Below are 27,841 nucleotides of genomic sequence, written 5' to 3' on the forward strand. Positions count from 1 at the left end.
CATTCAAATCAAATTCATACAAATTTTGACAAATTCTTAAAGTATAAATGCCCATGAAAACAAATATTCTTTCAAGCAAAACATCTCAAAAATAACATTTTACAAAGTTGGAATGATGGTGGTTAAACAAAATAAATAAACTAATAAAAATAGATTCAAGTATAATTTACATGTACTGCATTTCGCTACATATTCCAGCTTGTAGTTTTGTGTAAAATGATGGCCAATTCCGTACATTCACAGAATGTTTTTTTTTTTTAACATCTGGAATCAATTTCTTTACAGTCATGTATTTTTTTAAGAAAACTAAAGTGGCCGAAGAAAAAATGCATGTATGTGACAGACCCTGTATTGTTGGATATTAAAAGGAAAGGATAACATCTGTTCAACGTTCTCCACCCACTAAACAAGTTAACTCTTGAATTCTGCATCTAAAACAAAAACTGTCTTTTATACATACATGTAAAAGTTGTAAAAGTCACAGTTAAGTGGAATTTGGCAATGAAGAGTAAAATTGTTTGGCACATTTATAGACAGCATCCATGGTTCACTTCCTGGGTCGTCCCCGTAGCCTTTTCTTTACCGTTTCATGTATGTTCTCCTCTGGAGTAGTGTGCTGGGGAAAAATACATCGTAAATGTTATAACATTTACCGTTTTTAATTATGATAACATTTATGTGTACATGTAAGAAAAGAAACACAATAATACCTATTTAATTCTCTACAAGAAACATACATGTGGTATACATGGAACATGCACAGGTCAAAAGAAAAGCATGAATGGATACATCAGTATGTTACAGTTTTGTTGATTTAGATACCAGATTCTGTCCATGCATGTTAAATGAGAATCATAAAAGCTGTCATAACTTTTCAGCTATACTGGTATAGTAATCAATAACCCACTTCCAAGAAGTTACTGCAGGATTACTGAGTTTGTATGACAGATCATGTAAATTTCACAAGAGTATTGTTTGAGGAACCATGTCCCTCCATATTGAAGGGAATTTGAGATTTGCTCTAATAGCTTTGAACATGTACACTAACACAAACAAGATGGATTTTTTTTTCAGTGTATCTCTATGTAGTAGTGGTGCAAGAAGTATATACATGCCAAACCCTGCAATATACATGTATTTTCACCCTTTTTTAGAGACTATGTATTTTTTTTTAAAATATTTTACTCTCAAAACATGAAACGTCAACACTTGTATATATATATATTTCACCTTTTATTAAGATTCAAAGCAGGTAAAACCAAGTTTAAATTAGTTCTGTAACTATGATCACCAATCTTTAACATTAAACTCTACTTACAATGAACTGCCCACAATCTAGTGGCTCTGATATTTGTAGTGGCTCTTTGTATAATGCATGGCGAGATTTTTTACGGGAGGAGGGTTCTTTGACTTTTTCTGCCGACATCTGTGTCCCACAATCCTCCACTTCCACAAGCGAGGACCCCAGGTTGTGGTTTGGTGAGGGCATTTCTTTGATTTCAGCCAGGTGTTTCTTGGCTTCAACATAAAACACAAGCTATAGACTTGTATGAATATTCAAGCATTGAATCATTTAATTTTTTTTTGAAAGATCGAGTCTCATAACTGCAAAGATGTGTGCAAACAGATTGGGTAACACGAGTTATGAAAATTTGTTTGCACACACCGTTGCAGTTATGAGACTACATTTTTCAAAATGTAATTTATATTTTAAAATCCCTGCATTATCCTTCAGGTAAGTTACAATTAATGGAAGAGCCATTGAAACAGCTTCTGTTCAATGTGAGCATAAATTCTGATTTTCGCTTATAATGTTGCACTTGCCAGTGTTCAACATTTGTCACGTCAAAATAAAATACATATTTAACCTTTTGACCCCTTCCTTATTATGGTGTTTTGAATGCCTTCACTTTACACACACTTTATAAGCAAAATAAATGTGGAATGTAAATATACATGTATGATAGATTTATATCACATCGTGTGGTAAATAAAATGGCCCTATTTTTAGTATCTCTGGATTCAAACCTTGAAGTAAAGCAATAAATACCCTAATTATGTGACTTATATACCTGATTTTGAAACTGGAGACTTCTTCAGAGCAGACAGAAGGGATCCAATTTTCTTCATTGATTTATTTTCTTTATCAGCAGCTTTGGACATCGACGACTCTTTTGCCTCCTCCTGTAATACAAAATCTGAATATTTTCACCTAAGGCTTCAGCTATATGTACATGAGTATCTTTGTATTGTTATTCTTACATAGACACACACTCACAAACCCCCAAAAATGTGACTACAGTTAAACATGCGTATAACAAAGTGCCAGGGATGGACAATTTTGCTTAATCAGCTGTAAGCATCAATTCATTATAAGCATGTTTTACTGTATATAAGTCATTATGTACATCATTTACCCTGAGGAGGTCGGTTGAAGATCTTGGTTTCTTCCTTGTCCTGCGTAAAGTTTTGGCAGCTACAGGTGGTGTGGCATCAATTTGGATCCTCTCCCTTTCATCTCCTACATCCTCAGACAACAGCGAGACATCACTGTCCTTCTTCTTTGAAGCAGGTGTCTAAAGATCAAAAAGCAATGTACCATTAAATATTTTAATATCCCATCTTTACACAGGTTCAATGGAAGTGCTAATTACATGTAACTCTGAATTTACTCCAAATGCCAACTTCCAAGACAACTTCTAGGTACGACTTCATTAACTTACTTCAATATCAGGCATAGAGTATGACCTCCTCTTTCTTCCCCTCCGAGTGGAAGTCCTGCGCAGTGGAGTTTCACTCATATCTAAATTAGATACATCTGATGACACAGAGGTATTTCTCTGAAAAAGAAAAATTATTTCAATGAAAGTAAAAGAGCTTGATACTTCATGCATTTTATAACTTATTTCTGTGATTTTTTACCAAAAAAGATGTCCATGCATTAACATGCAACTAACCAATCTGGATCTCCTAGCAGATGATATAGATGATCCAGATGAAGTAAGTTGTTTTATGGTTTCTATCTGGTCCCGAACCAAAGCTTCCAGATGAGACTTTTCCTTTTCAAGTTCTTTCACTTTTTCTTTATCCTCCTTTTGTTTTTCAATTATTTCCGACAGGGAGGAAACTAGTTTATCTTTTTCTTCTTTCCAAGCCTGTAACATATAAGTAAAAGAATGTTTCGTGGAAGACAGTTGGATTTTCTAAGCTTAGTAGTAAGACAATGGGGGAGTTGTGATAAAATGTATAAATACAAAAGTTGTTGAAAGCAAATAAAAGTTGTCAATAATATAACACAACAATTATATTTTTCTATTTCTTCTCAATTCAAAGTGGTCTTTTCATTCCACTGTACCTTCATTTGAATATCTTTGTCCTTATTTTTCTCTACAAGCTCTTTCACTTCATCTTCAAGTTGACGAATTTGCTTACTGCCATTCCGCAAACTGTGGTCTTTTTCCTAAAACAAAAAATTATGGAGTAACGGTCTTTTCATTTGTTATTTGCGACTGTTAATGCTGACTTAACGGTCTCAAACTATTTCATCAGCAACACATCAGTGGAGCCATTAAAAAAGATGTTTTTGACCATTAAATCAGCATTAACAGTCATAAAGAACAAATGAGAAGGTAGTTATTCCAATTCTTGGCAACTTTCCATTTTTTTTAATGTTTGCTTCTTATTTTGTTCAATTTTGTTACATGAAATACGTCGCAAAGCATTGGATTTTTGCGTCACTCTATTACGATGCCACAATCAAAAGTTTTCACTCTCATTAATGCTCTTTTAAACTGCCACAAACATCAGTGCATTAGCCAATCAAAAGGCAATTACAAAACAGTTGCATTAGAATAATAAATTAAAAGGATATAAACAAAATGTGAACTTGCATCATTTCAACAACTCAAAGCCTATCAAATTCAAATCTTTCACTGACAGCCCAGATTGCCCAAAGACTGCAAAAATGGATTAACCTTCTAAAGGCCCTTTTGCAGATCTTACATGTACATACAAAATCTTATCACTGTTACATTTAATTAAATTTTTTGTAAATTGACATGCATGGTACCTGAAAAACAAAGAAACAAAGCAAGCAAATTCAGAGAATTGACGGTCTTATTAGTTGGGGTGCAATGATTTATTACATATTGTCACGGTCTTATCTGTCCATTGTGCAAAGAAAAATGTTTTACATTTTGGAAGCAATATGTTCTTGTACAAAAGTAAAAGTTTGTGGATTTCTTCTCACAAGTAATGCACATGTGAAAAGATATGAAAGACCAAGCTTAAAATTTTTGAAAAGTGGGCAATCTTAAAGGTCATGAGGTATAAAAAACATCCTGAATTAGAAATGGTCTTGTCAAGGTAATGCACATGTAAAATGTAAAAACCCTGTCTCTTCATATGCAAAAGCTACAGCCAAAGTTGTCTTGGAAATAGGTCAAAGTTCAATGTCATCAGGTCAAAATTGAAAGTACTTCTTGAAAGGTGCTGTCACAGATAATGTGCATGTGAAATAAGAAAGCTCTAACTTCTAACATTTAAAACTATTACCAATGATAACCAACTTTTAAAAAAGTAGGTTAAATGTCAAGGTTAAGGTCATGAGGTAAAAAGAAAAAAAAAACACCATCGCACATTGCGGAATGGTCTTGTCACAGGTAATGCAAACATGACTCATGAAAATCTTAACATGAGTTCATTCTCTCATTCAAAAGTTATCATCAATATTAGAATTTTTGAAATGTCAAACCTCAAGGTTAAAAAATAATAAGACATTTGGAAAGGTCTTGTCACAGGTAATGCACATGTGAAAATGAAGGCCCTATCTTCTTTTATTCAAACCTTATGAACAATGTTAATATTTTTGAAAAGTAAGCCAAACTTCAAAGTCAAGGTCATGAGGTCAAAAATCAATGTGCATATGGAAAGGTCTTGTCACAGGTAAGGCACATGTGAAATATGAAAGCTCCAACAAAAGTTATTACCAAAGTTGAGTTTTTGCGACAGACTGACAGATGAATGAAATTTAATATCTCCTTGCTTTCATAAAAGCGAAACACAGAAACAAAAACAAACTTAAGTAGCAAAACATAATCCCTATGCTCAATGTAGAATGACATTTTTTTGGGACATGTAGATGTAATTGGAAACGTTTTCATACAAAATCTGTTGCTTTGCTAAATTAAAACTAAATCCTTTAGCTCTAGTCTTACTGTATTAACCCATTATCAGTTCATCACCTACCCTGATTTTGACTTTCATATCTGCCATAGCTGCCTCGTGTTCTTTCTGTATTCCACTTAGCTGATCCCTGACCTCCTTTTTAGCATCTGATTTCAGAGCTTCACACTCAGCTCTTGTTTCTGTTGGAAAAAAAAATCCAGTTTGTGTTACTGAACATAAAATACAGGCAATACACATGTACTTCACATGTCAGAAACTCTTCTGTTGAAGGTACAACTACATGTTTATTACATAGGTGCATGCAAACTGTATAAAAAACTTGAATTGTAAATGCAAAGAATGATAATACATGTTGGTTTCCTGAGTAAATAAAATTACTTGTTTACCTAATAGTGATTTTTCTAAATCCTTTATCTCTGCATTGTTCTCTTTCAAGATGGCCTCCAGTTTTCCTTTCTGTTCCCTCAGTGCCTTGAACTCATTCTCTCTCTTGCTGTACCTAACCTCAACTTCAGATAACCTAGCAGTCATATCCTCCAGCTTCTTGTCACTCATGGAATCTCTCTCTTGGGTTTTGTCAAGTTTATCTTCCAAAATTCGCTTCTCCTGCTGTAAACTTTCCACCTGAGTTGTCACACTCTTCAGTGTGGTCTGTAGACTTTCCTTCTCTTCCCTAACTTGAGACAACTTGTCTTTCAAATCTTTCACAGCACTCTTGGTTTCTCTCAGTGACAAGTTTTCCTGGGTTAGATGCTGGTGTTCGGCCTCTTGTTTCTTCAACGATGAGATTTTATTCTCAAGGTCTTTTTTCTCACTTCTCACCCGCTCAATTTCCACAGAGAGATCACAAACTTTCTTGCTCAGGTCACGGATTTCTACACTGCTTGTGTTAGTGGTAGACAAAAGAGACTGGTACATGTTCATGTATTTCTCACATTCTGTGAAAAAAAATTATATTTTTATGCATGTAAATGTATTAATTTTTTCATCTTCTCCGAAAAAATTACATTACATAGGCTTGGTATTCTTGCCATTTATAATTACAGGTATTTCTCACAGGGGAAATGATTCTTTCATTATAAGATCTATGACGGGCAAGAGCATAAGAATCTAAGAGACATTTAGTAGCTTTTGAGCATGTAGTTCTAATATAACTTTTTTTACCATGCAGAATTTTCTTTTTTTCATTTAAACATTTCCCTTTTACATTTTTATGTTATGTATACATAAAATAGTTTGATAGGGAAATGAGGAAGAGTTTGTGTACCTTTTTGTGATTTTTCAATATTTTTCTCATGTTGCTGTATCAATGTGTCCTGGTGTTCCATAGTCTCTTCTTGTTCTGCCAGGGCTGTCTTTAACACAGCAATACATTCCTCATTAGCTGTGGCATCTACATAAAAATAATTGTCCTGTTTTATCCATACTTTTCATGCTTGTTAAGGTTCACTGTCCCTCTGGTAAGAGAGATAACTCTTACTAAGATAAATTACTATTATTCCTTTTTAAAATTGTCATGTTAAAAGGTTACTGTGGTTTCATCAATTTTCGTTGGCATCAATTTTCGTGTATTTTGTAAAACAGACGTTTTCGAGGATACGTAATTTCGTGGACAAAAGCATTGTCTATACAAATGAATAACATTTTTCGTAAATCAATGAACATTGGATCTGCCCAACAACGAAATCCTTGAAAATTGGTGCTCAACGAATATTGATGAAACCACAGTATTTCTACCAAATTTCCACCCTAAAGGTATACTGAAATTATGTGCATTCTAATTATTACTTTGATTTCATCTAGAAAATAATTTACATTTAGGCAAAATTTCATGAGTGAACATAGGGATAATGAACCTTAATTCATGATTTTTCAAAAATAGTCATATCACAATACTGTTCCAGAAAAAAATAATCAGGGAATGAAATTGGGAAAATACGCTCATATAATTCATATAAGTACCAGTACCTAGAGTATTAACAGTTACCTTTCATTGCTGCCTCGTATCGCCTGTGTTCATCACTCCGTTCCTCCAGTAACTGTTTGTACTTCATCTTCTCCGTCTGAAGTCTGCTGTCCTTCCTCACCAACTCTCCTTGTAGTTCTCGTATCATATCCAACTTCTGGGTCAGCTCGTCCCGTAGATTGTCAAGGTCAACCGAATTACCAGGCATGCTCAATCTGGGCTCCTAATGAAGTGTTTGATTCGTTTTAGAATTACAATTTTAATTGCTATAGGACCAGAGGAAAAAGTGTGTGACTGTTTTAAATGCAAATGTAATCTACAAAACAATGCATTCAATTATTCAAAAACAGAAAACTGACCAGTTATTATAATTTCTTCCCAACCACCATTCAGTATCCATGATTAAGTAATAATTTTCTTTAGAAATGACTGGTTGGGAGAAAAAAATGCTTCTGACCTTTCCTAGACAAATAATATTAATCAAAATTTCTAAGTGTACAGTGCCTAGAACTAATTCTGTTGTATTATCGACACTCATTTTTAAAATCCTTTGCTTGTTGATTTGAGAGCTTCTTTCACTTGCTGATTTAATGCTCTGATCCTTATCCTGATGCCAGAGTAACCTTTGCTGTTTCAAAATTAAGTCGAACTGAATGCTACTGGAAGTAGCTAGCAAAGTAAATACAAATGTAATTGAATTTTATTATTACAGTTTTATGCATAAAAATGTTTTACATGATAAAATTATCATAGATGTATTTTCATAATTCAATTGTCTTGTTTTCTTTGTCTTCAAATTTTTAGTGACCCCCCCCCCCCCTTCCAACATTTTCTGATGCTAGTTGATCAATGCCAGTTTTAAGTAGGTCATGCTAGGTCTGTTTTTTGCTTGTTGACAATACTAATGACAATCCTTTTTTTTAAATGCTAATGCTATCTGGATGCTCATGTTTATTTTGCTTATGCTGATGATGAATTATGTATCAAAATGAGTTCCCTTCCCTGTAGAATATACAGTACAAATGCTGACTAGCTCTACCTGATGTACATTTTTGTCCTCTGCTTCTTGGATTTTCTGGTTAAGTTGTGACACCTGATCCTCTAGGTCACAGATTTTGTTGTTTAGCTCCCCGATGTTCTCCCCAGCAGTCTGGAGCTGCTTCTTCAATGTCTGTTCCCTACCATGACTCTGTGTGTGAAAATAAACTCTTCACATAAATCTTTAAATTCTGGATCCATCCAAAAATAATTTTATTAACAAATCTATTTGACTTTTCTTTCTACAATGTCATAGCTAACAAACAAAAAATACACTTACCAAGTCCAGCTCTTTGTGGATTGTTGGACAAATGCTACAGGAATCCTCTTTAGTTTCTTTGGATAATGTAGCTATTTCTGATTTTAAGTTTTCCACCTTTTCTTCCAAACTTTCCTTAGCTTCCTGTAGATCCTCCATTTTTCTATGGCAGTCTGACAGCTCCTGAATGAGTTTCCTGTTGTGGACATCATTTTTCTGGACTGAAGCTTGACTAGCTTGAGTAACTTTATTTTCAAGGTCAGTTTTGATTTGTTCTAATTCTTGGAATTTTGCTTTCATATCATTTAGTTCTGATGTAATGGAATTCTGCCTCTCTATACTGTTTTCTGCCTCTTTCAGTCTATGCTGCAAATCTGTTAGCATTTCCTCTTTATTGTCTATTACATCATTCTTTTTGGCCAGTTCCTGTGAAAGATTTTCCAATTTCCTTGAAAGATCATTTTTCGCCTCCTGTAATGTACTGTTAATGTCTTTAAGTTCTTCATTATTCTTTACAGTGGTCTCTAATTTTGTTTCCAGTTTCGAGACCTTCTGCACACATTCATCATCCCTCTCTTCTCTTTCTGAATAAACTTTTGAGAGTTCATATTCCAATTTTTTATATTTATTTTCAATATCTGTTTTTTCCACCTGAAGGATTTTCCATTTCTCTTCTGATTCAGTACAGTTCTTTTTCATCTCTGCCAATTCAGCTTTTAAACCAGACAGCTCCTTCCCATCTCTCTCCATACACTGGGTCCTCTGTTCTAAACTCTTTATCTGTTCTTTCAGCTTTTCCTCATTTGAAATCAAATTACACTTTTCTTCCTTTAGACTCACAAGTTCAGCCTTGGTCTTTTCATATAGTGTTTTCTGCATGTGAAGAGAGGATTTCATTTCTGCAAATTTTAATTTAGCATCACTGAGCTCGTGTACCTGGCCATTTGTAGTGTTCAGCTGCTCCATCATGTCTGCCTGAGCTGATTGTAATCTCTCGAGCTCTCCTTCCTTTTCCTCCAAGTTTTCCTTTAGAATCTCCATTTCCTGTTTAAATGCATCATACTGATCTTTTGTCTGTTCAAGTTTTTCTAAAGTTTCTACAAATGTCTGATCCCTCTTTGCCAGCTCACACTTGACATTTTCACACTTTTCCTCTAAGTCACTAATTTCCACAATTTTAGCTTTCAAGTCACTTCTTAGTGACGTTAGTTCTTCTCTTAACTGATTGACCTCCCCTTTCACAGTCTCTAAAGTTTTTTCAACTTCGTCATACTTTTTCTGCCATTCCTGACACTGTGGACAGTTGGCAATTTTATCATCCATATCTTTCATCATCTTCTCATTCTTTTCTTGTGTCTCACAGATTTTCTCTAGGTTTTTTAGTCTAGTTGTTGCACTTTCCAGTTCAGATTTCAGTGCACTGCTAACATGTTCCTCTTTGGTGACATCTTCCTTTAGTTTCTCCATTTTCTCTTGTAAGTCTGCATTCTCCTTTTGAATGTTGAGAAACCTTTCCTCCGAGTTACCCTGCTGCTGTTTTAACTCTGTTTCCAGTTCCTCCACCCTTTGCTTCAGTTCCTCATTTTCCTTTGACATTTCTGCCATTTTTTCCTCTGTTTCCTCCTGATCCTGTAAGTCTTCCTCTAGCATTTCCTTTGCTACTTTCATTTTGTTCAATTCATCATTTAGTTCCATATTTTGCTTTGTTTTCTCTTTATAAAGTTTTTCTAGATTCACTGCTTTGCGTTCTAGTTTTGCACAATTACTCTGAAGCTGTGAAATCTCTATGTTTGCCTCATCAAGTTGAAATTGCAAGTCTCTTCCCATTGACACATTCAGCTTATTTGTCTGCTCCTTCAATTCTGCAATCTCCAGATCTTTTTCAGCTACTTTAGATTTTAAGCTTTCAATGTCTTCCTCTGAAGCTGTAGTTTTTTCTTTATTCTCTTTTACCTCTTCCACTTTTTTGACAGCCTCTTCCTTTTCACTTTGCAGATTAAGTACTCTAGATTCTAGTTCTTCACATTTTCTTCCTAGTTCATCAATCTTTGCTTGAGCTGTTTCATTCTCTTCAGACTGCTTAGAGAGCTTAACTTCCAGTTCTTCATTTGTCTGTTTTGTCTTATGAAGAGCCTCCTCTAACTCCAGTGTTGCTGCCGAGTTTTTGTCAAATTCTTCCTGCAGATCTTTCAGTTGTTTTGACAAGTCCTCCATGAAATGATCCTGGTGCTTCCTGTGTTTGGCCGGAGACTTACAGGGGCTGTTATGTCGATGTTCAGCCTTCACCATGGACAACTAAACCAGAAAAAAAAATATGATTACAAATATTAACAATTTCAAGTTAAAGTTACTGTCAGTATTGCTTAAACTTTCACAAATGTGTCTATTAAAGTTATTTAATAATGTACAAGAAGCAATCAGTGATGATTAAAATATTTTTTCCATCTTTTGTCTAAACGGGCCATAAGTCCCCTGTTTACTTACCTGATTCTTTAAGATAGCCATCTCTGCCTTTTAGCCAATAATCAGGGCCATAAGTCCCCTGTTTCCTTACCTGATTCTTTAAATTGGCTATCTCTGCCTTGTAGCCATTAATCAAGGCCTGTTCTCGTTTTAAACTCTCTTCCTCTTCCTTCTCAAATTTCATCTTCCATGAATCTAGGGAGGATTTCAGGCTGTCAACTTCATCTGGTGAAGACATAATCAATGGAACAGAAACTGGATGAGAAAATTACTGGATATTTTAAAGAAGGAAAGGTTTATTGTTTGAAAGACCCAAATGGCTGCACTGAACATATAACTTAATACATTTGGAGAACGATCATTTTTGAATACCTTCAATGATTTTGTGTTACTTAACATGCTCAATACCTGTCAGATTTGATATGACAACGAAATGTTCCAAAAACATGCTGCCCATGAATATTCTATGATAAACATTTTTACGTACTTTGATTTTTTAAAAAATATTTGCCATAATCTCATTCATTTTAATTTTTATGATTTTTGCATGGTTTGAACTACCTTAAGTGTTTAATTGAATTGTATGCAGTGAAGCTGTATTTAACCCTAAAAATGACTAAAACTCCTCAGATGTTACATTTCACCTCGATGCATTTCATAAAGATACGTAACCTCATACAAAAAATGACACATTCTTCCTGACAATTAGATGTAGATTGTATGCTTGTCTGTGTTTTTTGTTTACCTAATTTGTTGAATTATATGTGTAGTAAAGATGAAGTCATGTTCAAAATTAGACAGTTGGATCAAAGGTCTGTCAACTCCAAAAACACTGATATAAAAAATCAGAAAGAAACTTCTTTGAATTCAGATAACATAGGTTCTAATTTTGTAATGATCCACCACGCTACTTATAAGTGATAATCTGCTATTGCAGGATAGCCAAGGGCTAGAAGACTAGTGTCAAGTGTTGAAACCTGCACATGTGAAATTTGAGTAACACTACCTTGTTGTTCTGGAAGAGATTTTTCCTACACAAGTGTATTAAGTAAAATTTTTATGCCCCCGGATCGAAAGATCCCGGGGGCATATTGTTTTTGTCCTGTCTGTCTGTCTGTTGTCAACTTTAACCTTGCCCATAACTTTTGATTGGTTGGAGCTATGACTTTCATATTTCACATGTGTATTCCTTGTGACAAGACCTTTCTTTGGGTACCATCATATTTGACCTTTTGACCTTGACCTTGGAGTTTGACCCACTTTTGCAAAATTTTATGAGACTTTAACCTTGGCCATAACTTCTGAACAGTTGGAGCTTGGGGTTTCAAACTTCACATGCGTATTCTTTGTGACAAGGCCTTCTTTTGGATACCAACAACTTTGACCTTGGACTTTGACCTACTTTTGAAAAACTTTAACCTTGGCCATAACTTTTGAACAGTTGGTGCTTAGGGTTTCAAACTTTACATGTGTATTCCTTGTGACAAGACCTTCCTCTGGATATCAACCACTTTGACCCTTTTGACCTTGACCTAGGAGTTTGACCTACTTTTGAAAAACTTTAACCTTGGCCATAACTTTTGAATGGTTGATGCTAGGGCTTTCATACTTCACATATGTAATCATTGTGACAAGACCTTCCTTTGGATACCAACCACTTTGACCCTTTGACCTTGACCTAGGAGTTTGACCTACTTTTGAAAAACTTTAACCTTGGCCATAACTTTTGAATGGTTGGTGCTAGGGCTTTCATACTTCACATATGTAATCCTTGTGACAAGATCTTCCTTTGGATACCAACCACTTTGACCCTTTGACCTTGACCTAGGAGTTTGACCTACTTTTGAAAAACTTTAACCTTGGCCATAACTTTTGAATGGTTGGTGCTAGGGCTTTCATACTTCACATATGTAATCCTTGTGACAAGATCTTCCTTTGGATACCAACTACTTTGACCTTGACCTTGACGTTTGACTTTTATTTAAAAAACTTTAACCTTCACCATAACTTTTGAACAGTTGTATCTAGGTCTTTTAAATTTCATAGGTGTTTTCCTCGAGACAAGATCTTTCTTTGGGTATCAACATTTTTTATCTTTTGGCCTGGATTTTGACTTGCATTTGAGAAACTTTAACCTTCGACATAAGCTGCCATACGGGGGCATCAGTGTTTCACAAACACATCTTGTCTATTTTATTTTAGCCCCAACCTAAGCCCAAAGTCCATATTTTGAACTTGAATCCACAAAACATGGAAAGTTTACATATAAATAAGATTTGACTATTCATACTGTTATTCTTCATTTGTTTTTATGTAACATAAATAATGAAAGATTAGAAAGCTCACCTCCACGAATGTTATCTGTAAGTAAAGACAAAGTCTCACATCAAATGAATGTTCTTGTAGTGTGCATATCTAGATGCAACACCCATGCCAGTTTGGTTTGTATAGGAGTCATATAAGTCATGGGAATAGACCTACTTCAAAATTTTTTATTATTTCAATCAACTGGAGTATGTCAGATCATCCAGGTAGGTCAGATGCTGCATCCAAAGCATGTCTGGTAGTGTGCAGCCCTGTAGTTGGTCTAAGAAGGCTTTAAAGTTACTTTGGAATGAAACTGTTCCAAAAAACTTTTTGGGAAATGTAGGTCAGATGCAGTCTGGAAGTGAGCACCCCTAAATTTATCATCTCTTCAAGTTCACTCGACATAGGGCTTATAGTAACATAGGAATGGAATTGCTTCATACACTATGACTTACTCAATCATCCAGAAAATCCAAAGCAAGTCTGGCCGTGTGCATCCCTTGATGTGCCATCCATGCAAGTTTGGTTCAGGTAGGGCTTATATCTACTCTAAGATGGACCTGCCCCTAAATTTAAAATTCATTTGCACATTAGATAGGCCCAAATGATTCTGTTTGCAATTCTGTAATGCAGTTTTAAATCCAATCTCTTTTTCATATGCTATCTTTACATGATACTATAGCATTTCATATGTAATTGCTTTTTCCAAATTGTTAAATTGATGTATATTTGCTCGGCAAGCCTCACACATACACAATTTCAACTTTTGGTTTCAGCAGATATAAAATTACACACCAAGTTTTGTATTAATATCTTCCATATATTTAATCAGAAACTTAAGACCTTGAACAAGTTAAACCAATTATTTTTTAAATTACATTCATTAACCAAGTCTCTCTTGAGAAGATTTTGAAAAACTGCATCACAGTATCAAAAGTATTAACAGACAAGCTTATGCATCACACAAATATTGGCAGCAAACATGAGGATTTCCATTGGGCATCAGTGCACTGCTCTACAGCACCTTTAGAACCCTTGTTCCTGAGCTGTATTTACTGTGGATCACTCAATTTTTGTGACACCTCATTTTCAAGAGATTGAAAATTTTCAAGAATTTTGATTATTGCTGTATGTAATCTTTAAAATAAAATCTTGCGTAATTACCTGAAAATATAGTTCTCAGGAATAAAGAGTGATTCAATAAATAGAATGCTGGGAGCTGTTACTGTTTACAATAAATAGAATGCTGGGAGCTGTTACTGTTCCCAGCTGTAATTCAAAGAAACAGATATTCAAGTCAGAAAACAAATGACCTTGACCTTCATCACTTGAACAAACTGCTTAGTCTCCCATAACTTTCATTAGAATTTTTCCACGTTTTTATTTTTTTATGTAAGATGATTCTAAAACTGATACCTGTACCTTTCTCCAGCCCCAAAAATGATAAGAGACAAACCCTGCTGCAGGCTTCACATACTGTGACATGTGACACTTAACTTACCTGTAAAGAGAATTAAACAGGCGTAACTACAGGTATTTACACAATACTTAATATGAAAATCTGTCACCATACGCTAGCCTGCTGTAGGAGTTTGATTCTTATCATTTTTTAAAGAAAAATAAATTGAACAGAATCAATGTTCAATACTTTAATCAAGTTATTTACTTTTACAAAACATTCTTTGTACAATTAAAGTATGATAATTCTCATATCACAAAGAAAATATCACTTTGCCTTAATGACCCTGCAGAAGGCTAACCAGTGACAACATAGTAAAACATTTCCACACACGATTGATAAAAAACAATTTGAAAGAATAAAATGATTCTGTGTGTAAAAATCATTAACTGTTATGGATGTAGCAATCAGAATTTACTTTTAGATACACGTCTGTTCAGTAAATGATTATATAAATCTTAAAAATACATGTCGATAAATTCATGCACTTAATAATTATCATTCATATTAAGAAAATGTACTTTGATATATAATGCTACATGTACCTGCATGTGCTTGGGCTGTCACTGATGGAATTAAAATTGACAAACATGTATCTTACATCAAATCATTTCAGAATGCTTCAATACAACATTAACACATTCTTGAAAATTATTATGTTCCTTTCCTACATATTGTTAATTTTAATATTTAAAAAAATTCAAGCAGGTATAAGCTTCTACTGAAGAATTTTTTTGGGATTAATATGAATTTGAAATGTCAGACTGTAAAACCTTCCATATGTAAATTACTGTATGTGTACTTAAAAAAGCGGGCTTCATATTTTAGTGGCTTTTGCGCGGACAACAATGCGCTAATTCATGAATACCATTAAAAAATATGACGTGGACGTGTGTAGCGCTAATTCATGATTACGCCAACCACTCAATACCCAGTGATTGTGCTAAATTTTGATAATATGCCGTAAAATTATACCCAAAGTTTATATGTTAAATAAACAAAAAAAAAAAAAGAGTTTTGGATCCAGTTTTATATACTTTGATCATATGCAAATACTATACAGTAAAACTCCATTATAAAGAAGTCACTTGGACCTGGAATTTTTTCTTCCTTAACTGATATTCTTAATAGTTGTATTAGTGAAAAGTTTCCATATAACTGAAATTTCACTAGATTTCTTTATAAGCATGTTCTTTATAACCAATTTTTACTATGTACTGAGACTTATATTCTCATCAATGACAGCCTAACACTGTAAAATAACAACTGACTTTTTAAAAGGGTAACTACACAGAAATTCACAATGAAACTTTCCACAGAAATTTATCAGAGTTCCACTTTTTCTTTCAATTTTCAAGAATTGGTCTGAAAGACATGCAGTAAAGTAAAAAATAAACTTGGTACTTTTAAAACTATCAAGTAATGAAGATTACTTGCATTGAACGCAATGATAAAATGGCACACATTTACGTAAATTTTCTGGTGTAAGAATTTATTTTTTAACCCGTAAATTGTACTTTGCTAATGATTTCCTTTTACCCTTAGTGGCGGATTTTCTCTTTTGCGACCTGGAAGTCGGTACCTTATCTTTATCAGAGACAACCTTCCGCCTCTTACTCTGAGAATCATCTGTTTCCTCCTCTGCTGCTAGTCTCTTTTTCAACAAAGCAGCATTTTCCTTATTTTTGACACACTCCCTGCCCCTTGTCGGGTCTTTGGCAGGAGAGTTCTGAAGTCTTAGTAGACTAGTTTTTGTGTGCTTCATGGGAAATTTGTTCTGAACGGGAGTAAGCACAACCTTCAGAACTTGACTGTGACCTGGCACAACTTGACTAGTACTTCCTGGCCTCAGTAAACTAAAGCCCCTCTTAGGACTGTCAAAAGGGAACTTAACCACCTGTGAAGTACAAGGAGCACTGGAAGGTTTCTCATTCACTGAGGATAATCTCCTAGTACCTTGTAATGTCCTTCTTGTTGTCTCTACAGTTTCATCTCGGGACTTTATCTTCTGGTCTGCCATCTCCAGGGCCTTCTTGCTTTCAATCAGGGCCTTTTCAAGTTCCGCCACCTGCAGAGCAAAATGTTTAATAACACAACAAATTTCAGAACAGTTTTAAAATAAATGAAGAAAAACTATTTCTTCTGCCCATCCCACCTGCTCTGCTTTATTAGCTTTGTCTTCTTCCAGCAAGTGTTTCAAATCTTGAATCTCCTTTTCTTTGGCCTGGAATGTCTCCCCTGCCTCTGTAAGCATCTCATTAAGCTCCTTTATTTCTTCATCCTGAAAAAAATATTTTAAAAAAAAGTTTCTGAAGTTTATGTCAATTTTTGTCCTCATACATGTATTTGGTTACAATTAAAGAGTTTGATTCTATGGTTTTAGTTTATAAACCTTTTCCTTGAGAGTAGACTTGACGTCCTCCAGCTGTTTGGTCAGAGTGTCCAGAAGAATTGAATCCCCCATGTCAGAGGACTCATGGTTAGATTTTCCGGTGACCAAAACCTGATGGAGGGAAATAAATTTAGCTTAGAAAAAAAATTCTCTATTTAGAATTAGACACATAAATTGTAAAACAAAATGTAAGATACAGCCAGCTTAACTCCTGAACAATGGACTAGTGACAACTTTCAAAATAACTGAAATAACATAACCCATCTATTATGGTCTCAAAATTAATGAAGCATGACTGAGATTGTGTCAGAACAAAAAATATAACATAACAAGTGCTTTGCATAAGTACCAGAATAAGCTTTTAATACATGCCTCTCAATAAAGTTGCCAATCTTTTTTTTGAATTGATTTGAAGATACATCATTTTTAAAACTTGCTATTTTTAGAGGGCAGGTTATACTTTACCTGTTCAATTTTGGCCTCATTTACTTTTTTCCTCAGCCTTTCTATTTCTGCATCTTTTTCCTAAAAATATTTTTTTTCACATTTTCAGAATAGCTCATGTACATGGAAATGAACAACACTGGTACTTCTGGGATATTCTTACATGCAAAAATGACTGGTTCTCTGTAAGCACCAGCAAGTCCTTTGATACAGCATAAAATGGTTCTGAAAAATTACCTTATTCTTCATTTGCTCCTGATAAAAGAGAATGCTTGAGACCCACTCATCGTCCTTGTCTGTCATGAAATCACTCTGCTTCTTTCCTTGATTTTCATAAGCATCCATCAGAATTTGGATTCTTTTCTCATACATTTCTTCTGTGGCTTCTTCGTTCATTCTGATACGCTCACTGTAAAGGCAATTAAGACTTAAAATAACTGTGCATGTATTCCGTATTTGCATTATTTCATTTCACATGAATAACTCCATATTTTAAGTCCTAGGTAATACTTCCAAGACCTTAAAAATTAATAACTAGGTTCTCAGGCCAGTTTTGTCAATAATAAATGTGGGAGGGTCTTTTTTTCCCCCTTTTTACCTCATTAAAAACAAACACAGGATTTTTGATTTTTTTAAAATTTCAGAACTAGCAACTTTTAATCAACAGTGCTTCAACATCGAGTGTAGAAATCATGATCATTTATTTCCTGCTTTTCTTTCTCTTTTCTCTTGCATTTTCTACATTTGTGTAATGAAACGACGGAATCGTAACAACCAAACATGTCTTAAACTTACAGAACCAGACACTTTTAGTGATATATCTGGTCAATTGCTTATGTATCACCACTTAGGATGATCTAATTGTGTCTCAGGCAATATCATTTTAACAATAGAACATTCTATCGAATGTATCTACTACTGTATCGACTAATTTAAGAGTGTTTAAGCACTAAAAATAGCGCCTATGATTTCATTAAACATTGTCAAATTTATCAGTCTTTGGTTTACCCACACTAAAAAACCTGTTTATTCGACGACTATATTTGCGATTTTTAACTAGGCCCCTAGTCTGTGTCATCTTGATGTTTGTCAAACGTTTTACTGATTGGAGAATCTAAAATGCAGTCAGGGATTCTGGAACTTTTTTGGCACCATACGAGCGCATGAGAGAAATTTTATTTTATTAATTTGAGGACAAAATTGGGTAATACGCATTGTTAAATGAGATGCTGGCAGGTCTGAGAACCAAGTTACTGTTTTAAATTTTTTATGGCCTAACCTATTATTGTCATCCTTGTCTTGGAACAAAGAGGTTGGGAATAGATACCACAGTTTGAATAATTATATCATGTTAGGTCAATATGCCTTTCTGTGAAGTCAATATGTATCTATGGTGATTCTATGCTATTCACAAAAATTGCACTTAATTTTGTCTTTCCTGGCAAAATGATTTTTAAAGAAAAGATCCTTGACAAACTAAAATCAGATATTGAATCAGATATGCTCAGTTGATCCGTGGACTTAATGTGTGGAACATTCAATGACATGCACGAGTTACAAACATATCAAATATACATGTACTGTAGGTTTTTGTTTATCTTATGTGTGACTTGATACTGTACGTGTACATAAATTGGCAAATTCAAAATTTAGCACAATCACTGGGTATGGAGTTGTTGGCATAATCATGAATTAGCGCTATACATGTCCATACTGTGTATTGTAGTTATAGACGATTTCTTAGTGGTATTCATAAATTAGCGCATCGTTGTCTGCGGCAAAGCCGCTAAAATATGAAGCCCGCTTTTTTAAGTACACATACAGTATGTTCTCCCTGACAAACCTGCACTCATCCTCAATCTCCACCAGCTGCTTCATCATCTCGCTGCACACCTCATCACGGATCTTTAATTCTAACTGCAGCTTCTCTCGCCTCTCTTTTAACAGTTTGGATTGCAAGTCTTTTATTGTCTCCAAAAGCTCCTGTAAATTTAAACAGCAAAATCATAGTTTTAATAATGTTCATGTATCTTAAATCATAGTTTTTATAATGTTCATGTATCTTATATTTCCATATTTTTTAGTACAACAATCTTATATATATACTGTATAGAGGGTTATTTTCGCCCTTTCACACTTGCAAACAATTTTGCCCCGTTTTAAAATCGTCCATTCACAGATCTGTTTAAGAAATTATACTGTCTTCTTTGAATTCAACCCATCTTAAATTCGCCCACTTGTTTCTAGGGCAAAAGGTGGGAAAATATGGAGGCAAAAATTTCCCTGTATACAGTAGGTAAAAATGTTTTTAAATAGGTCATCAGCCCCAGAAGCAGAAACACACTTCCCTTCCAGGGTGGCAGTGTTTTCTACACCCTGCAGTTAAACACCACAGATCTGTGAGCAAGGATGAATTCATCATGTGACCTGAACCAATGTGATTATACATGTATCTTTACTGTGTGACCCAATATCACTGCAAGTTCATCCAGTGATATCTGAGCTACATGTACCTTTAGTGGGTTCAGGCTCATCATACAACCTGAATTATTCTGTCAGTACAAGTTCATTTATTTACAAGATGATTGACTTTCTGTACATTGTTCAATATCCCATCTGAGATTTTTTTTACTCATGTAGAAACGTAACCTGCCTTAATTTAACTACCAAAAATTTTGACCTAGGTATGGTGCTTAGGGCCGAAGCAGTGAGGAATCTTCATTGTGCCAATGCCTACCGTGACACGAGGTCTTGGGTTTTTAAGGTCTCGTCTGAAAGACCCATGACTTTCACTTCTAGTGCCGGGCCCTTGGTGAAGCAAGTCACTATCCATGTTAAATGTCTTAGATTTGACAAGGCCTGGGAACAAGAATTGAACCCAGGACCTCCCAATCACAAAGTGAATGCCCTATCACTACGCTACTGTGACCAGTAGTTCATTACAAGATATGAAATGCATGTACATACAGTGTTTACTACATGTATGATAGTAGAAGTTCATCATGCGACCTGATCTATCCAGTGTCTATACAGGTATATCATCATTATTCTGTAGTATTCATCATTATTACTGTTTCATTATGTAATCCAAACAGTGAATCTTTCTGATGTCAATGCATGTATATTACATAATATGAACAATATTAGGTCAGTACTAGTTCATTATACGAACTACCTGAGGTCATACTGGTTGATACTGTTATCTCAACTATGTAAGGTCATACTGGTTCATCATGTAATCTCAACTTTTCAAGGTCAGTCCTAATTCATCATGTCATCTGATAATCCAAGGTCAGTACTGGCTCATTAATGAACAGAACTGTATATCTGACATCAGTTCAGGTTATGTGACCTACCTCCACATTCAGGTCATCCTCTTCCAGGTCCTCGTCTTCATTGCCCTCTGGTAGGGGGATACTTGCACCTTGGTCTGCAGCACTATTTAATTCTCTCAACTGACCTGCACAGTTTTATTGTACATGTAAGTTAATGCATGAAGTTAAAAAAAACACACATAGATATACAGATATACTTGTATAATCATAATTATTAGATGAACATTGAAGACAATATACATTTTCCGTACAATGACAACCAACAATGTATCCATACAATATTACATGTACAGCTGGAAATGTAGCTAACATTTTGGAAGACCACCTAGCTTACCTGGGGTGGCCCAGCTGATAGAGACTGCTCTCTTCTTCAAGTCAGCTGTCTTCTTAGCTGACTGAAGCAGCCGTGATTTTAGATCTTGTTTTTGTGTGATTACCACCTATAAAGGAACAGACATTCAGGTGTTTGAATTATATCCTGTGGCTTAATGCAAATTATTTCACCACACCTCTGTGCATTTTCCCTCTTGTACTTTACCTGTTTAGCAATAGCCGAGAACTTAAAGACATGCTGAGTCTCATCAAACATGCTGGCACACTGGTTCACATTGACAATCATGTTGACACGTCCTTGTCCACAGAAGAAATTCTGAAATAAGCGGGTCAATTTGCTATCTCGGAAGGGGATTATCTTTGGATGTTCCCTACAAAGAAGTTGGAAATCTCCATTATATATCTGTAACAAAATACAACCTTCTCACTGCACAACAGGCCTTGGCAACTTTTAATACGTACAGCAGTATTAGATTCTCCAATTTAACTTACTTGTGGCTCTGATTGTATCGGAGCATTTCAATACATCGACCCAGGGTCATTAGAGAGGTGTTGATGTTGCCGGCCTCCTTCAGGCGGTCTCCCACACTCTGTGTTTTGGCTGATCTCTCAGAGCCTGCCAGGTCACAAAGACTTAACCTAAGACAGAAAAGTAAACCTTACACTGTACATATATCTACTATTCCCATAATCTGATAATGGCACAAAATATACCATTTATAAAAATTTCCTTCAACAGCATTAACTTACATGCTGACTCTAGCCATCCTAGGATTAGCCTTGTCCACCACTCGTATTATCTTGATGTTAAATATACAGTGACTGTAAAAAAATACAAGAAATATTTACATTTCAACTGTTTATATACAGTTGAACTTCAGTATCTCGAACACTGATATCTTGAATACCATGGATATGTCGAAGTGATTGTAAGTCCCAACCATTTATTCTTTAAGTATTTTACCCTGGGCCATCATTAAAAATATCTTTGTTTCCCCTAACCCGACCCTAAAATCTCAAGTTGGGTAGGTAAATTATTTTTTTTTTTCTGACAGCAGTTCTGAAAATACCTATCTTTATAAATAAGAAAAAACAAAAGAAACGGATTTTTAAACCGAATAACATACAAATGAAGCAACATGTATGGTAAATTAATTCACAAATATTATTTATCTGAACTTGTGAAAGAACTCAGGCCAGGGTAAATTTACTGAAATTGAATATTTACAAAAAGACAAGAATCGCAAATACTCAACCATCGGACATCCGAGTATATTTTTCAAACCTCCTTTCATCTTCGAGTACTTACACAGACAAAATGTCAAGGGCCTCACGTGGCGCAGTGATTCTAGTGTTTCGTTTTGGAGTCACAGCTTCATTCAGGAGCTTATTCTAATTCACAGGTCCCGACAAGGGACGCACAGACTGTTCAGTCTAAGACCGTAAAAAACGCAGGTCCAGTGTCGCAGTATACATGTAGATGTTGGCACGAAAAAGATCCCTTACTGAATGATCAATGGCTATAAGTGCCGAGTAAAAGTGTAAAATAAGGTGCCCTCCACCGGCCCAACAATTTCTTAATTTAATATTTTAAAGCAAAAAAAACAACCTATTTTCAAGGGCCTAACTAAAGAAAAATACACTATACGTCTCAGGAAGCCGTACCATAAGCCAATTTTAAAGATTTCAATACTATTTGGAAAGAGTGCACATGTATAAAGAAAATTTAATTCAACCAAACCATATCTAAAATGATCAAAGTTTCATATATCTTATGTTATAGTCACGAAGTTAATACCCCATAGATAAAAGATAGGAAGAAAGGACATCTGAATTATATTTATCAAGATGAAATAATTATACAAACACATATTTACAACTCCTATGGTCCTTTATAGTAAAAATAGGATCATACATGTACTGGGTTTTTTTTTTTTAGATCGAAACAAATGAAATGCAGTGAAATTTATTGATATGTATACACAAGGTGGACTCCTCATCTGCTCATGGGGCAGGCTTTGCCATGCCTACTACGTACGTTTATCTTAGAAGACACATTTGTAAATACATGTACCATCTAACACTCCTTAGTCCTGGTACAATTAGTTCAAGAAATGTCTCAAGAGTGTAGGATTCTAATAAGTTAAAGATTATATAATAAGATTCATACGTCACCATTGTTTTATAACACGAACTAATCCTCTGTGGCCACATGTTGTGGGCGCCAAATGAGAGTAAAACAAAAGCCGCAGTTCTGATAAAAAACGGACTTTGATGAAATTGTATTTCATAAAGTTTATAAACAATAACAAAAAAAAAAAAAAACAAAAAAAAAAAAAAAAAAAAAAATTATATAATCTTATTAAAAACTTTTCAGTCGGCACGTTTTAAGTGGGTCGGTCGCGTTAGGGGAAACAAAGGTATTTTTTATTTTGGCCCTGGATATCTCGAATCCTCGGATATCTCGAAGTTTTTTCTTGGTCCCTTTGAGTTTGAGATACATGTAATGAGGTTTGACTGTAAATAACGTCCTTTAAAGATAATTTTTTTAAACTACTTCACTGTTGCAGGTGTATTACTTTTTGTGTATGTGTGTGCGTTTTTAAGAACAAAGATAGGATACATCTACTGAATGTTTTCTTGGTTTCATTCATATTTTCACAAAGATATAAAACCTGTGTTGTCTGTAGGCATACTAACCTTCTGGAAGACTGGTGATTCAGTTTTGTACATGCAGTCTGAAGATTCCTCTTACCAATAGTCAAGAGCTTGTACGCTTCATCTGCATTATTTACACATATCTCCTTTAATCCTACATTAAAGAAAAACAACATATTCAATGAAAAAACAAACATAGCAAAACTTGTACAACAGGAAACATTCAAAACAACTATTTTCCCTAAAACTATGTTTTCTCCTTCCCTTCAAAGAGAGGTATTACAGACAACACCAAAAATGTCTTAACTTACTTTCAGATTTATAAAGTCTTTTACCTTTAATATAAGGACTTCCATTTCTGTCGTCACTGAGCCGAAGCACTGGTCTTCTGGCATTTTTTTTCTTAGAGATTGGCACCAGCAGATCAAAGATCTGTTCATTGTAGATCTCGGCAAAGCTGACCCAAATAGAGAATAGGATTTGTCCCTGGTCATCAACTGTCACTTTTGTCTCCTCACGCACGCGGCTCTCAATGGCTAACAAGGCCTCAGAGGGGTCAAGGGACTCTTAAAAAAGAAAAAAATTGACATATAATGCTTCTCTACACAAGATTCTTAACATAATCATGTCTTTAACTTCCTGAGAGCTTAGTGCATTGCACTATGACAGTGATGCATTATCAATCATAATACTTCAGCACTTTATTTAAAACTCTGATGACAAGTTATTGAAAAATTTGTAGAATTCTCTGTTTGAAGTAGTTAAAGTCTATACCTTTGTTTGGTAAGAAAGAGGCATTAGAACTCTCTGAGCATGTGGTAATGTTGGTAAGCTGTGACGCATCTGATGCATCGTCACCAAGTAAACTCATTACATCTGGATCCTATGTAAGAAATTCAACACACTTATACCTTGTGGGAAGTCTTACAAAGTCATACATGCATAAACAAATACAACTATAAATATGTGTGCATTCTAAGGAGCACTAACATATTCTTTTTATCATCAATAATAGCAACAATTTGTCATGTGTTACCTCGTCATTACTCAGCTTGAGAGTTTTTTCTTTACTTCTCCTCTCCTCCTCTGCCTCCTCCTTAGTAAGCTTGACCACATCCATAAACATTTTAGGTTTCAGGATATACCCGGAGAGATGTTTGTTGTTGATGCTGTTAAACAACACATCCAAAGCACGAGGTAGAATGCCAGCATCCCGAGGCTCACCTGAAGGTCATTACATTATACACATGTATACAAGTTTTTGAGTTTTACATTCTATCAACAAAGTTATATACCTGCTCTACAAGAAAGCAGTCTATAACCTTTTCTACACAATTTTAACTCTTTGTGTCTAATATTTTCATTGATTTTGTATACCTTGAATGGTGTAGGTCTTTCCAGAGCTTGTGACTCCATAGGAAAACACTAAACAGTTCTGTCCATCAATGAAATTTTTCACTATTCCTAGCATAGTGCCATTGAAGAACTCCTTCTGGGTTGTCTCCTGACCATATATTTTGGAGAATGTGTACTTGTTGGTCATCTTCTGAAGGCCATGTACACAGTTCTTGTAGGAGTGTGAAGACTTCGGAGCATGTGTAAGCACATTGTGTTCTCCCTCAATTTCTAGACAATCCTACAAATAATTATAGCAGTTTAAAATTTCCTCCCATAACAATTTTTCTCCCATTACAAAGTGATTCTGAATACTTTTCAGTCTGAAATTTCACCTGACAGAGAAGACTGTGTTGGAAGTGAGAAAATTCTGTCAGTTAAAGTTTTGTTGTTCATTTGATTTTATATAGTACTGCCAACAAAAAAATCAATGATTTGTTTTGATGTACTCTGATAGATCCATTAATAATCATAAATGCCCCAAGCCAATCTTTTTTTTTTCAGTAGTATTTCAAATACTTTTCTTTCTTTTTTTTTTGTACATAGGAAAATACAGATCATCTGTATTGTTTTTTAATTTAGGGTTTATCATTTCTCTAATTCTTTACAACAATAAATATCTTTCTACTTGTCTGGGTACAATGAAACCATCAATAAATTCCCAAGTTTGTGATTTTTAATGTTTATCGATGTGCAAGATAAAAAAAAAAAAAAAAAAAAACTACTACCTATCTCTACCTTAAAAACGTGGGTCAGAGTACATCAAATGATGGTCTCTTTCACACTAGAAGTATTTTGTCATACATGTTTTTAAAATTACATGTCATCTCAATACAATACTCAAGAACTCTCTAGGTATCACTCTCTTCCATAGGGGCTTGTCTTCCGGATTATTAAATGTAAAATAAATTAATAAAATTTGAATCTACTTTAATTACACTTAAAAAGTTTAAGTAATAGAAATAGGTGCTGAAGTGGGTGGGGGTATTTTTTCCAAGATGACATTCGTCCCTAGTAGAGTTTGTATAAAGGTGTAGTACATTTTTTTTTAAACATGGTATTTCTTGACTGAAAGTGTCATAATCTTTATTAACAACTTTTAAGTGTATTTAAAGTAGATTCAAAATTTTATTATTTTATATTTAACGATCCAGAAGACAAGCCCCTGTGCTCTCTTATGTTCATTTTTTGCTGTCAACAGTTTTTTTGAAAAGTAAATTATGATGTAAAAAGTCTATATGTCTTATAAGCCCTAAAGGGCTTTATGGTAGATTTGATTTATACGTAAAATCCTGTATCTATTTCCCGAGAGATATATATTTCAAGATTATTTTTTTTATAATGTAACTTTTCTTGCCTGGTTCTCTTTTTGTTCCTCTTCAGCATCTGTAAATGGTCTTATCCTGAGGTAAACTTGCATATGTTCATCTTGAGTGGGTTTTTCAAACTCAGTTGCATATAGATTTTTCCTTATTTTGAATGGGATTTCTTCCCCATCACTGTCATTTCCTACATCTTCAGATAGTCTTTTAGACATGTTTGTGGCTTAGTCTTTTTGTCTTAAAAAAATCAGAATAAAATAAAGGACTTACGACGAAATGTTTACATTTGCTATATTTTTCTACTATACTAAGAAATTGATTGAATACCATTTTCCTGTATACTCAGGCGTAGAAATATGATGGAGAAACTTGGGCTAAAGTGACATCACAGTGAGGATAAAGAGACATCAATAAAAATATAACGAAATAGGGCAGCAAGAAATTCAAATATTGACCAATTTAGTGTATTTTTGCTTTGTTTAAACATGTAAAATGTAAATATAAGGAATGTTTTTCAGTTGTGAGTGAATTATTGGTGTGTAAATCACAAAGACTTGCATGTAGGCATATTTTTCATGAAGCGCTAGCACACTTCATGAAATATGCCTATGTAACAAGTCTGTGTGATTTACACACCAATTACTCACACAAAACTGAAAAACATTCCTAAATTAATGCAATTTTGAAGAAATCAGAAAATGAGTATCCAATTTTTTACATCGTAAGTTACGATGTAAAGAATGGAATATTTCTTGTTTCTTCAAAATTGCATTAAATAGATAGCCTTTTCGGTCCTATGTCAGATCATCATGACTTGACTGATTACCTTTTTTTTATAGATTGAATGTATCAATAGATCTATATGAATAATAAACAAATAATTCCCATTTAACTAATTAAAAAAATGTTTCTTGAAGAGGACAATAATCTCAAAGTTTTAACACGCGGTGGTGAATTTTTTTTCAAATACCAAGTCAATCATGTTAAATAATGTCGTGTATAAAACTTCATCAATATAGGATACATGCAGTATGTCAACAGATCTACTCTTCAAAATCGACATCTCCTTAAAAGAACTCTGTGAGCTTTAACATTAATCGCTCTGCAACAACTAGTATTTATTCCGCAAGATAAATCATAAACATACCTAATTCCTATTCTATTAGATCTAACTTGATGTTCCTGTCGCCATGTTTAATTTTTTTACTCGAATAATCGCGCTTATTCAAATCCAGCCAATCAGCGACAAGAAAAGATTTTACTTGTAGATAACTCGCACAATG

At 34.5% G+C, this 27,841-nt stretch overlaps 1 protein-coding gene across 1 annotated transcript; it reads right to left on the reverse strand.

Annotated features, from left to right (window-relative positions):
- LOC133205173 (kinesin-like protein KIF20B) lies at positions 1-25,473 on the reverse strand. The gene is made up of 30 exons (XM_061340920.1): positions 25,219-25,473; positions 24,878-25,065; positions 24,616-24,724; positions 24,177-24,407; positions 23,884-23,995; positions 21,934-22,005; positions 21,676-21,822; positions 21,389-21,554; positions 21,185-21,290; positions 20,872-20,975; positions 19,359-19,498; positions 17,753-17,924; positions 17,537-17,596; positions 17,072-17,182; positions 16,835-16,960; positions 16,636-16,747; positions 11,005-11,138; positions 8,472-10,745; positions 8,193-8,342; positions 7,175-7,376; positions 6,455-6,580; positions 5,574-6,125; positions 5,248-5,366; positions 3,356-3,460; positions 2,958-3,155; positions 2,724-2,840; positions 2,418-2,576; positions 2,073-2,184; positions 1,319-1,518; positions 1-616 (listed from the first exon to the last, which is right to left on the reverse strand). Exons 1-30 carry the CDS (start codon positions 25,382-25,384, stop codon positions 548-550), a joined length of 6,639 nt encoding a protein of 2,212 aa, XP_061196904.1. The 5' UTR covers positions 25,385-25,473; the 3' UTR covers positions 1-547.
- Between the last annotated feature and the right edge of the window lie 2,368 nt (positions 25,474-27,841).

This window comes from Saccostrea echinata, unplaced genomic scaffold (genome assembly GCF_033153115.1).
Source record: "Saccostrea echinata isolate AGI-Se365-2 ecotype Australia unplaced genomic scaffold, CSIRO_AGI_Sech_v1 ptg000054l, whole genome shotgun sequence".
In the NCBI taxonomy this organism is placed as follows: domain Eukaryota; kingdom Metazoa; phylum Mollusca; class Bivalvia; order Ostreida; family Ostreidae; genus Saccostrea; species Saccostrea echinata.